The sequence below is a fragment of the Macaca mulatta genome, chromosome 20 (assembly GCF_049350105.2).
Source record: "Macaca mulatta isolate MMU2019108-1 chromosome 20, T2T-MMU8v2.0, whole genome shotgun sequence".
Classification (NCBI taxonomy): domain Eukaryota; kingdom Metazoa; phylum Chordata; class Mammalia; order Primates; family Cercopithecidae; genus Macaca; species Macaca mulatta.
Window position 1 is genome coordinate 2,416,531 of NC_133425.1, and position 15,613 is coordinate 2,432,143.

Genomic DNA, 15,613 nt, shown 5'->3' on the forward strand with positions numbered 1-15,613 from the left:
GGAGTCGAGTACACCCCTTTCGAGGACAGAGGTCATTTGCAGAGATCCGGCCGACTGAATGCACATCTCTGCATCTGACAGTTGGAAGGAAAGAATGAATGTTTTCTTAGAGATTTTTCTTTTTTTTTTTTTTTTTTTTTTTTTTGAGACGGAGTCTCGCTCTGTCGCCCAGGCTGGAGTGCAGTGGCCGGATCTCAGCTCACTGCAAGCTCCGCCTCCCGGGTTCACGCCATTCTCCTGCCTCAGCCTCCCGAGTAGCTGGGACTACAGGCGCCCACAACCGCGCCCGGCTAATTTTTTGTATTTTTAGTAGAGACGGGGTTTCACCGTGGTCTCGATCTCCTGACCTTGTGATCCGCCCGCCTCGGCCTCCCAAAGTGCTGGGATTACAGGCGTGAGCCACCGCGCCCGGCCTGAGATTTTTCAACCAGAATAGCCTAGCCCCATATTTCATTTATGAGTATAATCATGTTCAAATATAAAACGCAAACAAGAGCCTGGGATAAAATGCAACACTCGCCAGACGCCAAGGGCTCACGTACTGATGTAGAGAAAGACCTCAAAATGAATTTGAAAATGTGAAACTCAGGTCGGGTGCGGTGGCTCACGCCTGTCATCCCGGCACTTTGGGAGGCCGAGGCAGGCGGATCACTTTGAGATCCGGAGTTCGAGACCAGCCTGGCCAACATGGTGAAACCCCATCTCTCCTGAAAATAACAAAAATTAGCTGGGCATGGTGGCGGGCGTCTGTAATCGCAGCTGCACAGGAGGCCAAGATGGGAGGATCGCTTGAGCCCAGGAGTTCAAGGCTGCAGTGAGCCCTGATCACACCACTGCACTTCAGCCTGGATGACAGAAGTGCAGGCTGAGTGAGATCCTGTCTCAGAGCAAACAACTGGGCAAAGCGAAAGCGTTGGACGGAGGGGCAGGGAGAAGACCTCGTGAGAAGCGCGGGGTAGGGGCTTGTGATGGGCAGCCCCAGGGCTCCCAGTGACCATGCTCTCTCTTGACCGTCGTGGGGACCTAGCTGTCCTTTACAATCATCTTTAAATTGCCGGAGTGGCTCTGTGTGACCTGAATGCTGGGTGCATTGTGTGGGGAGAAGCCATCCCCAGGGACCAGGGCTGCCCAGGAGACCCCATCCCACAGTGAATGGCTGTGCCTTGGGGGCCGGGAACCTGCAGCTCCGGCAGCTGTCCCCAGCACACCTGGACGCCTCCTCCCCCAGTGACATCCACAACCAGAAACAGCAACCCACACCAGTGATTTTCATGCACTTTAATGAGGTCCAGCGCTCAGAAGGATTAGCACCCACCACCAGCTAGCTGGGCAGGGGAGGGCCGGAGGGCCCGGTGCAGGGGTCAGGCTCAGGACAGGGGAGGGGGCTCAGGATGGGGAAGGGTCCTCAGGACAGGGGAAGGGACTCGGGACAGAGCAGGGGGCTCAGGACAGGAAGGGGCACTCGGGACGGGGCAGGGAAGGTGTGGGGGGCAGTCGCCACCTGGGTCGGAAGCAGTGGTGTTTTGGACAGGAGGGGCTGGCCCTCCGCTGACCCGGGTGACACAGGCCTGGCTCAGGGCTTCTCGGGGACGTAGCGGTGGATCCAGTCCAAGTAGTAGGTGATGCGAGTGTAGATTCCGGGCCGGTAGGGCTGGGCACAGCCCTCGTCCCAGCTGACCACGCCAGCCTGAAGCCAGGTGCCATTCACCTTGCAGACCAGGGGCCCTCCGGAGTCGCCCTGCGAAGGGCAGGGGTCAGTGCTCGCCGGCCAGGCCCGGGCGTGGGGGCTGTGGTGCGGGGCGGGGAGCACGCAGAGCCCACCTGGCAGGTGTCCCTCCGGCTGTTCCCGGCACACAGCATGTCATCGCGGATGATGCGAACGTCATCTCCCGTGTAGAGGCCAGAGTGGTATTTCGCATCACAAATGTGGTTTTCCATTATGGGGACCTTCACCTGCTTCAGGGGAAATGGCGGTGGGAGGGGCACTGCGGGTGGGGAAGAGGGTGCAGACTCAGGAGGGGGCCCGGCAACCGCCACCCGGAGCCAGAGGGAGCCCAGGGGCTGGGCCGTGGCTAAGACCCAGCACCCACTTCCCACTGTCCCCAGCCCCACCATCATTGTTCACGTCACCCCAGCCGGTGACCCAGCACGGTGTCCCCGGCGGGAAAGTCTCTGAGGCAGGGGGCAGGGTGACCGTGTGGACGTGGCTGGAGATGTTCACGGGCTCCTCTAGCTCCAGCAGGGCAATGTCCGCCCCGGTCTGGACAGTGTAGAACTGCGGGTGCACGATGATCCTGCTGACCGGCAGCAGCTGGTCCTGGTAGTAGAGGTGCTGCTCTCGCAGCTGCACCCTGAGGTCGGCCAGATCCTTGACGTCCCTGGCCAGCGGAGGCTCCCATTCAGGGCCCTGGGCAGCCTCCAGGAGCACCCGGGAGCCAGGGCACACATCCGGCCCTCGCCCACCCCACCAGGCCCCGGGAGACTCACGGTCCCACGCAGTGTGCCGCGGTCAGCACCCACTGGGGGTGGATGAGGGAGCCCCCACAGAAGTGCATCCAGTACTGGTCGTGGAGTCTCAGGCTCACCTGCCAGGGCCACTTGCTCCTGGGGGCCTCCTTTCCCCCGACGATGCCCGCTCGCTGCAGGGCCTGGCCTGGGGCTGGGGCAGGAGCCAGTTCAGGACCAGGAAGCAGCCCCACGCCTGGGCCCAGCCCTTCCCTGTGTGGGGGCCAGCCCGGCCTCCCCAGAACCCACCCAGGCCCTGGCCTGTGGAATGTGGTGAGGGGCAGGGTGGACCCCGGCTGGGACTCACCAGGGGCCGCGTGGGCCGGGCTCACCAGGACGGGCAGCGCCAGCAGCAGCAGGTTCAGCATCTGGGGAGCAAGGAGGGGCATTGTGGGCCTGGCCGGGGCTCACAGGGCAGGGCTGGGGGCTGCAGATTATGGGGTGAAGAATGGAGCTGGGACGGGGGGCCTGGGTCTTGGTGCTCTGAGTCTGAGGCTGGGCCACTCTGCTCCAGGCGACGCTGATGTCAGGGTGTCTGAGAGTGGGGACTTACCCTGGCCGCTCACTGTTCCTTCTACCCAGCAGGCTTTCCCCTCCCCATTTATCCTTCCAGATCAGGACGGCGTGGAGGAGGGGCGCTGCGCCCTCCCATCCAGATACGGAGGAAGTGGGTGACTCAGACCCAGGGCCCCCATGTAACACGTGCCCCCGCCACCCTGACGCCCTCTGTGTGTGGGGCTGCCAGGCAGGCCGCGCCGAGGGCTGAGCACTGGAGGCTCGCAGCTCCGCCTGTCAGCTGGTGGATCCCAGCACCGGAACGCACCACCTTCCCGCTGGTGGGATCAGCTGCCCTGTCCCGGTGCCAGGAGGCCTTCAGGCACAGCTGCACCCAGGCGGCCTGGCTGCCCCATGCTACGAGACCAGTTGCCCTGAAACCTGTTTCCCCAAGAGGGACACGGGATGGGGAACTCATGACCATGGGCCACCCTCCAAGCGACGGGAAGGTGCCCATGAGGTGGGAACATGACAGGTGTCATCTCTCCTACGGACTCCGAATCCACGGGGGTGGGGCCAGCCCTCCTCGACTCACTTGGTGGGGGGCTCACAAGAGATCTCCTTGTCAGATGAGGAAACAGCCTTGAGAGGGGACAGCACCGAGTGTCCTCAGCCAGGAAGGGGCCCTGCTGTCCACCCTTGGTATGAGACCCAAGTCCTCCTGTGAGTCCTCAATGTCCACCTCTGGGGCTGTCCGTGCAGGTTCCCTGGTCTGCAGGTGCCTTATTGTCATGGGATCTGAGCTTCATCTGCAGAGGGAGGAACAGACGGGAGTGGGGTGCGACCCGAGGAGACCCAGCCCAGCTCTTCACGGACTCACCCCAGGAGACCCAGCCTGGCTCCCCACGGACTCACCCTAAGCCTCAGCCAAGCTCCCCATGGTCTCACCCCCAGTCCCAGCCCAGCTCCCCACGGACTCACCCCAGGAGACCCAGCCTGGCTCCCCACGGACTCACCCTAAGCCCCAGCCAAGCTCCCCATGGTCTCACCCCCAGTCCCAGCCCAGCTCCCCACAGACTCACCCCAGGAGGCCCAGCCTGGCTCCCCACGGACTCACCCCAGCCCCAGCCCAGCTCCCCACGGACTCACCCCAGCCCCAGCCCAGCTCCCCACGAACTCACTCCAGCCCCAGCCGCAGCTCTCTGTGTACTCACCTCCAGCCCAGACCCAGCTCCCCATGGTCTCACCCCCGGTCCCAGCTACCTGTGCTCTCCGTCCATCCAGCACTGACACTGTCCCTGCAGGTCTGTCCACCCCACCTCCCAACTCCCCTGGGCCTGCTGGTCACTGAGGCCTCCAGCCCACCTCCTCCCCTTCTGAGCCCCAGGACCCCCTACCTGTCCCCCGACTGCCAACACAGGGCCACTCCAGCGCTCACCCTGCCCCCACCCTGCCTGGGACCAGCCTGGTTTGGGGCTGACGCTGCACACCGAGGCCATATCCACCTGAACTCCTTCCAGGCAGCATCCCCAGGGCACAGGCAGGGGTGGCCCAGACCGCTCCTGCTCACGACCCTGCTCCTCATCCATTCTCTGGACAAACTCCCCAGAGGCCTCCACCTGCCCCGTCCTGGTTCCATGAACGAGGCCCACAAGATGGGACCCTCAGGAGCCCAGGAAGTGAGGGGATGGGGTGATGGGGGACACCAGGGACGAGGGTGGGGCAGGGACACGGGAGACACCAGGGTTGACAGTGAAGAAGAGACTCGGGACCCTAGGGCTGGGGGAACCCAGGGACACACGGGACTGTGGCTGGGGGAACTCAGGGACACACGGGACACCAGGGCTGGGGTGTGCAGAGGGCTCTGGCACCCCTGCGTCAGGGGCTCTGGTCCTTCCTCCTAGGAACACCCCGATAGGGTCAGGCCTGGGAGGCGGACCAATCAGCAGCGTGGGGATGCGAGTGCTTTGGCTAACCCTGGGCCCATCAGGGCGAGTCCTGGGCACCCTGCCCCGATCCCGGCCCCTCACCTGGGGTGCTGCAGGGCTGGCTCCCAGGCCATTGACAGACATTGGGAAAGAGGCCACACGAGGCAATGTCCCCGAGAGAAGGGTGGTGAGCTGGGTTAGACGACAGTGACATGTCAGGACTCAGTGCAGCAACGGGAAACTCAGCCCCAGGAGCTTGTGGGCTGGGGAGACGGACACTGGCATGTGGAGAGGCCCAGGCAGCAAGGACTCATGAGACAGAAAACTGGAGAGGAGAGAACGGTACAGATGCTCGGAGGCATCTGCAGGGGGGTCCCCCGGAGTCCTTGGCCCAGTGCCGGAGACGCAGAGACACGCAGAAGTCACGTCAGAAACAAGAACCACCAGAGAAGGTGGGCAGAGGAGTCCGGGAGTGCCCGCAGAGCTGGGAATACCATGTGTCCCCACCGGCCGAGTGTAGAAACCTTGTCAGAGGCAGGCATTGGAGAGTCCTCAGAAAGGTATCGAAGGGTACTAGGGGAGAAAATTTTCCCAAAACCGAAGGCTTCTCTGGACCCACCCTCACAAAGCTGAAAAGCAAACTGCAGACGGATCCAAATGATTTCAAGTAACTTAACTGCCTGTGAGAACACATCCCAAAATGATGTCAAGGAATATAACACAATCCAGCACGCAACAAAACACTCCAGAGAGTATTCACGAGACGGGGCTACTCAAAAACAAGCAGGCGCCCAGGCGCGGTGGCTCACGCCTGTAATCCCAGCACTTTGGGAGGCCGAGGTGGGCAGATCATGAGGTCAGGAGATCGAGACCATCCTGGCTAACACGGTGAAACCCCGTCTCTACTACAAACATAAAAATTAGCCGGGCGTGGTGGCACGTGCCTGTAATCCCAGCTACTCGGGAGACTGAGGCAGGAGAATCGCTTGAACCAGGGAGTCAGAGGTTGCAGTGAGCCGAGATCTTGCCACTGCACTCCAGTCTGGCAACAAAGCGAGGCTCTGTCTTAAAAAAGAAAAAAAAAAAAAAAAGTAGGCATGAAAAAGGTTGACCCTCCAATAAAAAAATCAGTCATGGCCAGGCATGGTGGCTGACACCTGTAATCCTAGCACTTTGGGAGGCTGAGGTGGGCGGATCACAAGGTCAGGAGATCAAGACCATCCAGGCTAACACGGTCAAACCCCATCTCTACTGAAAATACAAAAAACTAGCCGGGCATGGTGGCGGGCACCTGTAGTCCCAGCTACTCGGGAGGCTGAGGCAGGAGAAAGGCGTGAACCTGGGAGGCAGAGCTTGCAGTGAGCAGAGATCGCGCCACTTCACTCCTGCCTGGGGGACAGAGCGAGACTCTGCCTCAAAAAAAAAAAAAAAAAAAAAAAAGAAAGGAAAAAAAGAAATGTGAAAGGAAATTCTGCGGAAAGAAGATAAGAGATGAAAATCTAAACCTAAACTAAGGGAAGGCAAGCTCTAGAAATGGAAACAGCTGTGACTGTGTAAGACAGTTTTCTCTCTCAAAAAATGTTGAAAAGAGAATTGACAGTTTGAAGCAACAACAGTAAAGCAAGTGCAGGTATTGTGTGGTTTATGGAATACACACAGGTGTGATGTGTGCTACAGTAACAGAAGGATTCAGGGGAGACCAAAAGCAGGTTGTCCCAAGGTGAAATTGCACATGAAGTTGTATGGTGTTTGGAATTCATATACTTTATTATTTTATTATTATTATTATTATTATTATTATTTTTGAGACAGAGTCTCGCTCTGTCGCCCAGCCTGGAGTGCAGTGGCGCCATCTTGGCTCACTGCAAGCTCTGCCTTCCAAGTTCATGCCAGTCTCCTGGCTCAGCCTCCCAAGTAGCTGGGACTATAGGCGCCCGCCACCTCGCCCGGCTAATTTTTTGTATTTTTAGTAGAGATGGAGTTTCACCGTGTTAGCCAGGATGGTCTCAATCTCCTGACCTCGTGATCCACCCACCTTGGCGTCCCAAAGTGCTGGGGTTACAGGCGTGAGCCACCGTGCCCAGCCCATACACTTTATTTTTTATTTATTTTTATTTTTTATTTTTTATTTTTATTTTTATTTTTATTTTTTTTGAGACGGAGTCTCGCTTTGTCGCCCAGGCTGGAGTGCAGTGGCCGGATCTCAGCTCACTGCAAGCTCCGCCTCCCGGGTTTACGCCATTCTCCTGCCGCAGCCTCCCGAGTAGCTGGGACTACAGGCGCCCACCACCTCGCCCGGCTAGTTTTTTTTTTTGTATTTTTAGTAGAGACGGGGTTTCACCATATTAGCCAGGATGGTCTCGATCTCCTGACCTCATGATCCGCCCGTCTCGGCCTCCCAAAGTGCTGGGATTACAGGCTTGAGCCACCGCGCCCGGCCCACTTTATTTTTTAGAGCAGTTTTAAGTTAACAGACAACTAGGCAGATAGTACAGATAGTATAACCCCCACACCCGCCCCCCCCACACACAGAGTTTCCTGTGATGAACATTTTGCATTAGTGTGGTGCATTGTTACAGCTGATGAACAATATTGATACATTATTACTAACGCCCACATTTTACATGAGGGTTTACTCTGTGTATTGTACATTGTGTTCTGAGGGTCGTACGTGGCAATTGCACAAGTCATGTGTCCACCATTACTGTATTATACAGAATACATCCACTGCCCTCAAAATCTCGTGCTCCATTGCTTCTCCCCCTCCGAAACCCCTGGAAACTATGGATATTTTCATTGTCTCTGAAGTTTTGATTTATCCACCATAGATGATACACTGTTAACTTTTTCCGACTGGCTTTTTTCACTTTTTTCACAGTTAAGGCCCCTCTATGTCTTTTCAAGGCTTGATAGCTCATTGCTTTTATTTATTTATTTATTTATTTATTTATTTATTTATTTAGAGACGGAGTCTTGCTCTGTCACCAGGCTGGAGTGCAGTGGCACGATCTTGGCTCACTACAACCTCCAACTCCCTGGTTCAAGTGATCCTCCTGCCTCAGCCTCCCGAGCAGCTGGGATTACAGGCATGCGCCACCACGCCCAGCTAATTTTTATGTTTTTGGTAGAGACAGGGTTTCACCATGTTGGCCAGGCTGGTCTCTATCTCCTGACCTTGACCTCGTGATCTGATCCGCCCGCCTCAGCCTCCAACAGTGCTGGGATGACCGGCGTGAGCCACCGCGCCCGGCCGGGTTGCTTGCGCTGGGATGACAGGCGTGACTACGCGCCCGGCCGGGTTTCTTGTTCTCTTTAATGTTGACTTTGAGAGTTCTTGGTATATTCTGGATAATCATCCTTTATGAGATACGAGTTTTGCAAAGATATTCTCCCAGTCTGTGGCTTGTCTTTTCATTCTCTTAACAATGTTGCTTTAGAGCAGAGGTTTTTAATTTTTTTTTTTTTTGAGACGGGGTCTTGCTCTGTTGCCCAGGCTGGAGTGCAGCGATGCGATCCTAGCTCGCTGAAGCTTCAACCTCCCAGGCTCAAGTGATCCTCCCACCTCAGCCTCCCGAGTAGCCACCGGTCTGTCCAGTTTGGGAGCAGTGCTTTGCCCTGTGAGCCCAGTTCTCAGATGGCTGTTCAGCTGCATTTCATTTTGCCCAGCGTTTCCGATGTGGTTGTGAGGATGGACTTGATGACTTCCAATCCGTTTGTATGGTTGAGTGGGAACTGAATGTATAGATATATTTTTTATTGAGAGAAAATTAAATAAACAGAATGCACAGACCTGAAATGTCCAGTTCAATAAATTGTGATGATCCCACACCTGTGTAACCATGGCCCAAAGCAAGATGTATCACCCTAGGGTGTCTGCTCCCCGCCCCTTCAGGCAGGTGACCGAGAGGTGAGGAAACACTCTAGGGTGATGAAAATGGCCCGTGTTCCTGTCGCTCCACCTACGAAGGGCTTTGAAATTTCCTTCCAGCTGGATTTGTCCTTTTTGGTGCAGAGATCTTGCGTGCCTTCTATTAAATGTATTCCTGGTGTTTGACTTTTTTATTGTGTAGTAAAGGGTATTGATGTTCGCGTTGATCTTCCAATATTCATGGCTGGCATTTAGAAATAAAATAATACTTTTGTGTATTGGTTTTGTATCTCGCAGCCCCGCTAAGTCCCTTAGTCCAGGGTGTGTGAAACCTGGATTTTCTATGCAGCGATCCGACGTCTCCCTCCGGAGCGCTGCACTTCCCCGAGTCTCCACCAGAGGGGGCCCCTGACCGTGCAAAGCGGAGCCCGGGCGCGGCCGAGGCAGGCGCTGGGAGGAAGCCGGGGCGGGGCGTTTGTGGGAGGGCGGGGCGCGGGCGGGCAGGGGGCAGGGCAGGTGCGGGGAGAGGGCAGGGCAGGTGCGGGGAGGGGAGGGGAACTTCCAGCCCTGGAATAGGCCCTGCGTGTGACCCTAGCAGGTAACTGCACCCTCTCTGCCTCAGTTTCCCCACGGGGAGAAGAGACTGCACTGGGGTGCGAGCCCAGGCTGTGCAGGCCTGGAGCGGGGTCTCCCTCCAGGCCTAGCCTGTCGCCATTGTCCTCCACTCCCCTGGGAGGAGGGAGCTGCAGGGGCTCATGCAGGTCAGGGGCCAAGGGTCAGAGGTTGGGGGAGGAAGAGCCACTGAGGCTGGCCCAGAGATCCCTTAGCCACCAGACGCAGGAGACAGCCAAGAGGAGGACGAGTTGGAGGAGGAGGAAGAAGCCCCCCGGAAGGGGAGCCTGGGGAGGCGCCTGAGCCCCCGATGCTGGGGCCGGCTCACACAGGCAGAGAGGAGGATGTAGACCTCTGGCCAGTCCGGGAAGCTGTAGCTCTTGACCCAGCTCATGACACCAACCTGCCCTCAGGAACCATGCACCTGGCAGACCGGAGGCCCTCCCGAGTCACCCTGAGGGCAGAGAAGGCAAGGACTAGCAGGTGGGGGGTCCGGTTTCCGGGCTCCAGCACCCCCACGCTCCGTGCCCAGCCTGGCTCATCAGGTGGCTTTCGTGAAAGCCTCAGGGAGTGCCCACCACACACCCACGGAAACGGCCAGAAGCTTTCTAAACAGTCAAGCTCTGCTCACTTCTCCACCCCACCCCTTCCCTTTCCCTCCGATAGATTCGGTCCTAAAGCCTCTCGTGGGGCGAGTCCCAGGGTGGACCTGGGGCGCCACAGCCACACTGGCCCAGAGTGGGGGGCACACGGGGGATTGATGAGATCAATGAATTGGGGGTGGAACCAGCTCCCCACTGCTGAAGGCAGTCCGATGGGAGAGGAGAAATGCAGAGTGAGCCCTGTGGGGTGGAACCACAGCTGAGGCACTGTGAGAGCTCATGGTTTTCATTATAGAGATGGCCGTGTAGATGTGTACGTGGGAGTGTGTGTGTGTGTCAGTGTGTGAGTGTGCATATGTGAGGGTGTGCATACGTGTGTATGTGTGTGCATGTGTGAGTGTGAATGTGTGCATGTGTGTTCGTCTGTGCATGTGAACATTTATGTGTGTGCATATGTGCATGTGAGTGTGCACACATGTGTGTGTGTGAGTGCATATGTGCGTCGACCAAGTACATGCATGTGTGGGCATATGTGTGTGCACGCACATGTGTGTATACATGTGTGTGTGAATGTATGAGTCCATGTGTGCGTGTGAGCATTCGTGTGTGTATATGTGCATGTATATGTGTGTGTGCACACATGTGCATGCATGTGAGTGCATGTGTGAGTGTGCATGGATCTAGTATGTGCATGTGTGTGCATGTATGTGTGCGCACGTGTGCATGTGTATGAATTCATGTGTAAATGTGCATGGATCAAGTGTGTGCATGCGTTGCATATGCGAGAGAGTGTGTGTGTGAGTGTGCATGGATTAAGTGTGTGCATGCATGTGCATGTGTGTGAGTGTACGTGTGCACACATACATGTGTTACCTGGCTCTGTCCCCTGAGAAGGGCTGCGAGCAGTGGCACCCAAGAGCAATGGGCAACCCCTTCACCTAGATCGTGGTCTCTAAATACCATTTGCCACTGACAGGAGCTGGGCTTCCTGGAGGAATGCCTGGCGCAGAGGCGGATACGAGAGGAGCCCATGAGAATCTTGTGGGAGGAAAAGTTCAGAGTCAGAGACGTGTCAGACGACACAGAGGCCAGCTCGCAGGAGCTCCCAGTGTCCGCATCAGGGTGAGTTTGCATATTATAAAATGGGAAAAAGAAATTTAAATAATTGAATAAAACAAGAGACCATGAATCCACACAGTTATAAATAAGCAAATGAATACATAGAGAGTCTGATGAGAACTCAGCTGGTTACAGGGTCTCAAGAAGTCTCCCCACGAAACACGTAGTCATCACTAAGGGAAGGAGCGGCTTCCCGGGGAGAAGCCGGGCAGATGCCCCTCGCTCAGGAGATGAGAGGGGACGTCCCAGCAACTGGAGAAATCGACCGTGCATGCCCTCAACAGGAGGCAGACCTCAGAGCGGGGTCCATGATGTTCCTGCCAAGCGGGTATCCCCTCAATCTGACCGTGAAAAAATATCAGCCCGGCTTGAGGAACGCGCCACAAAAAGATGGCCGGAAATCTTCAAGGGTCTCAGGGCCAGAGGAGCCGAGGAAAGACCGAGGACCCGTTCCAGAGCCCAGCGTGCCTCCTAATCCCAGGCGGGACCCTTTCGATCCAAGGACATTATTGGGAGACTTGACGGACTTGGATTTGGCAATTGAGAATTACATGTCAGTAGGATGCCCACAGCTACCTCGGGGCTTGCTGGCTGTACGGCGGAGCTACGGGAAAATGCCTCTTCCTTCCTTCCTTTACTTCCTTCCCTCCCTCCTTCCCTCCCTCCCTCCCTTCCTTCCTTCCCTCCCTCCTTCCCTCCCTCCCTCCCTTCCTTCCTTCCCTCCCTCTCTCCCTCCCTCCCTCCCTTCCTTCCTTCCCTCCCTCCTTCCCTCCCTCCCTCCTTCCTTCCTTCCCTCCCTCCTTCCCTCCCTCCCTCCTTTCCTTCCTTCCCTCCCTCCTTCCCTCCCTCCCTCCTTCCTTCCTTCCCTCCCTCTCTCCCTCCCTCCCTCCCTTCCTTCCTTCCCTCCCTCCTTCCCTCCCTCCCTCCTTCCTTCCTTCCCTCCCTCCTTCCCTCCCTCCCTCCTTTCCTTCCTTCCCTCCCTCCTTCCCTCCCTCCCTCCTTCCTTCCTTCCCTCCCTCCTTCCCTCCCTCCCTCCTTCCTTCCTTCCCTCCCTCTCTCCCTCCCTCCCTCCTTCCTTCCCTCCCTCCCTCCCTTCCTTCCTTCCCTCCCTCCTTCCCTCCCTCCTTCCCTCCCTCCCTCCTTCCTTCCTTCCTTCCCTCCTTCCCTCCCTCCCTCCCTCCCTTCTTCCCTCCTTCCCTCCCTCCCTCCCTCCTTCCCTCCCTCCCTCCCTCCCTTCTTCCCTCCTTCCCTCCTTCCCTCCCTCCTTCCCTCCCTCCCTCCCTCCCTCCCTTCCTTCCTTCCCTCCCTCCTTCCCTCCCTCCCTCCCTTCCTTCCTTCCCTCCCTCTCTCCCTCCCTCCCTCCTTCCTTCCTCTTTCTCTCTCTCTCTTTCCTTCTTTTCTTCCTTCTTTCCCTCCCTCCCTCACTCCCTCCTTCCTTCTTTCCTTCCTTCCTTTCTCTTTCTCTCTTTCTCTCCTTCCTTCTTTCCTTCCTTCTTTTTTTTCTCTTTTCTTTCTTTCTTTCTCTCTCTTTCTTTCTTTCTTTCTTTCTTTCTTTCTTTCTTTCTTTTTCTTTCCTTTCTCTCTCTCTTTCTTTCTTTCCTTTTTTTTGACTGAGTCTTACTCACTCCAGCCTTGGCTGTGAGTCAAGAGCTCACTGCAGCCTTGACCTCCTGGAATCAAGCAATCCTCTCACCCAAGAGGTTGAAGCTGCAGTGAGCCGAGATCGCACCACTGCACGCCAGCCTGGGCGACAGAGCGAGACCCTGTCTCTAAGAAAAATAAAAATAAAATATTACTGAATTATGGCTGGGCACAGTGGCTCATGCCTGTAATCCCAGCACTTTGGGAGGCTGAGGCGGGTGGATCACCTGAGGTCAGGAGTTCAAGACCAGCCTGGCCAACGTGGTGAAACCCCATCTCTACAAAAAATACAAAAATTAGCTGGGCATGTTGGCTCATGCCTCTATTCCCAGCTACCTGGGAGGCTGAGGCAGGAGAATTGCTTGAATCCAGAAGGTGGAGGTTGCAGTGAGCTGAGATTGCGCCACTGCACTCCAGCCTGGGCAACAGTGTGAGACTCTGTCTCAAAAAAGAAATAAAATAAGATAGATAAATAAAAAATAAATATCCATGAGTCAATGCTGATTAAAGAAATAGTGGAAGAAGTAAACAGTGGGCGGAAGAGGCCAGGCGCAGTGGCTCATGCCTGTAATCCCAGCACTTTGGGAGGCCAACGTGGGTGGATCACGAGGTCAGGAGATCGAGACCATCCTGCCTAACACGGTGAAACCCCATCTCTACTAAAAATACAAAAAATTAGCCGGGCGAGGTGGCGGGCACCTGTAGTCCCAGCTAGTCGGGCGTCTGAGGCAGGAAAATGGCGTGAACCCAGGAGGCGGAGCTTGCAGTGAGCTGGGATCACACCACTGCACTCCAGCCTGGGCAACAGAGCGAGAATCTGCCTCAAAAATAAATCAATAAATTAGTTAAGTGGGGGGAAGAGACAAATTTCCACGCAGAGTTCAAAATAAAGTCACAGCCCTCCCCTCTCACGGAGGTGGAGCTCAGCGGAACCCCCAACCCCGACCTGGCTGCTCAGGGCACTTCCTTCCAAACACTGCAGCACCGAGGCCGACAGGGAGGCGCCGCACGGTGAGGAACCAGCTGTGCCTGAGCCGGCGGTGAATCAGGTTGATGACTCCCGACCCCACGCGACTCCACGCGGCCCCACGACAGGGGCAGGAAGGTACTTCGCCTCTGTGCTCTTCCTCCCAAAACCCACGACCTCAGGCTGAGCATGAGAAAAACGTCAGACAAATCCCCACTGACTGGCACTCGGCAAAATCGCCGACCCACCCTCCTCACAACGGTCAAGGTCATCGAAAGCAAGGGAAGCCAGAGAATTGTCACAGCCAACAGGAGCCGGAGGAGACAGGAGGATCCGGGGCGAGGTCCTGGGACGGGAACGGGGGGTTAGGGGAGTAAGGAAATCCAAGTAAGCTCCGGGCTTTAGTCACCGTAACGAATCGTGCTGGCTCATTCATTACGGCCAACGAGCCTTTTCCTGAGGAAGAATGGGAAGTGGGCCCGGGCCACGCGGATAAGCACTTTTATACTATCTTCGAAACTTTTCCATAAATCTAAACCTGTTCTGAAATAAGAAGTGTGTTTTAAAGAAAGAAAAGACACAGAAATACTTCCAGGCCCAGCAGCCCTGTGGAGACTGCTCAGGCTCCCGTGACAGCCACCCTTTGAGACGTCCCCGTCCCCACATCCGGGAGCAGGTCCCGTGCTCGCTCGGCAGATCAGATGGGGACCGTCTCCTGGCCCAGCCTGGACTGGCCCTTCCTAACCGTCTTGGCCGCCCCAGCCTGATGACCCAGCTGATAAGGGGCCCTGGGCAGTGCCCGGGACTTTCCTGCCCCCCTCCCCAGATCCAAATCACAGGCCGGGCTGGAGGGTCCGCCTGAGACCCTCGAGGTCAGGGATCTCCTCTTTGATGTGGGGAAACTGAGGCATGGGGGGAGAGTTGCCTGACCACCCACCAGGAGATGGCGACCAGAAACCTGTATGTGCAGGATGTCCCAGAGGCCCACCCTCTGGTCCGGCCTTTCCTTCAGGGCAGTGCACCCACCGGGGGTGGCCAGCCCCATTCTCCACCCGGTGCCCCACCAGGGGCTGGCTCTGCCTGGCAGAGGCTCTCTGGACATCACCAGGGCACCTCCTCTGGGCATCTCAGAGGTCCCCTGATCCTTCTCATTTGGGGTCCTGCTCTAGGACAGGGACCTGCAGTGCCATGAAGAAGTGACCCCAGTGCTTGGGCTCCACCACACGCTGGCAGAACAGGACCCAGAACACAGCTCTCTGCCCGCTGACCAGGGCTGGACAGCACGGGGGTCTGGCACAGGGTCCTTCCCCCTGGATCCCAGGGCCCCAGCTAGGAACCTCCACAGAGGCCGGGAAGCCCCGCTGGCCCTCGCTCGCTCACTCCACATTCCGAGGCAGAATCTCCGCGAGGTCGAAGGGCACCGTCTTAGGGCCCTCGACGGACACCCCGGCCACAGCATCCCCTCCAAGCCCCCAGGACACCACCTCCCTGCGATGCCGGCTCCCGCGTCTCAGAAACCCCAGTAAACTGGAGTCACCAAATGATTGCCGGGTTTATTTTGCGTTTTCATTCTGAACTGGATGGAACCTTCTTGAGCACAGGGCATCCTTTCCACTGTTTTCCTGAATTATGGGTTGTCATCGTTTTTATATGTTGCTGGTTGGGCATGACTAGAGTTCAACTTTTTGCTGCTGGACGGCAGAGGTAGGATGCGGAGCTTCCTGAGAGGCTCCGGGGCGGGCCCCTCAGGTCCATCCACCTCCCCCGGAACCCAGCCCTGCAGCACCCCAGGTGAGGGGCCAGGGTCGGGGCAGGGTGCCCAGGACTCGCCCTGATGGGCCCAGTGTTAGCCAATCAAAGCACTCGCATCCCCACG

At 57.0% G+C, this 15,613-nt stretch overlaps 1 protein-coding gene across 4 annotated transcripts; it reads right to left on the reverse strand.

The window, feature by feature from the left end:
- Positions 1–1,263: 1,263 nt before the first annotated feature.
- On the reverse strand, positions 1,264–3,137 carry LOC699599 (tryptase beta-2). 4 transcript variants are annotated; one of them, XM_028841314.2, is made up of 6 exons: positions 3,059–3,137; positions 2,813–2,873; positions 2,488–2,659; positions 2,113–2,378; positions 1,822–1,985; positions 1,264–1,738 (listed from the first exon to the last, which is right to left on the reverse strand). In XM_028841314.2, exons 2-6 carry the CDS (start codon positions 2,871–2,873, stop codon positions 1,574–1,576), a joined length of 828 nt encoding a protein of 275 aa, XP_028697147.2. In that variant the 5' UTR covers positions 3,059–3,137; the 3' UTR covers positions 1,264–1,573. The 4 variants fall into 4 exon arrangements, with proteins under 4 accessions (XP_028697147.2, XP_077841436.1, XP_028697146.2 ...); XM_077985310.1 differs by lacking the exon at positions 3,059–3,137 and having other exon boundaries at positions 2,131–2,378; positions 2,813–3,042; XM_028841313.2 differs by lacking the exon at positions 3,059–3,137 and having other exon boundaries at positions 2,813–3,042.
- Positions 3,138–15,613: the final 12,476 nt, after the last annotated feature.

Excerpts from the sequence above, each read along its gene's own strand:
- LOC699599 (XM_028841313.2), bottom strand. The coding sequence starts at position 2,894 with ATGCCCCTCCTTGCTCCCCAGATGCTGAACCTGCTGCTGCTGGCGCTG. Across the intron at positions 2,660-2,812 it reads CCCGGCCCACGCGGCCCCTG|CCCCAGGCCAGGCCCTGCAG; the intron begins GTGAGTCCCAGC and ends CTCCTGCCCCAG. Across the intron at positions 1,986-2,112 it reads GGGTGACGTGAACAATGATG|TGCCCCTCCCACCGCCATTT; the intron begins GTGGGGCTGGGG and ends CCCCACCCGCAG.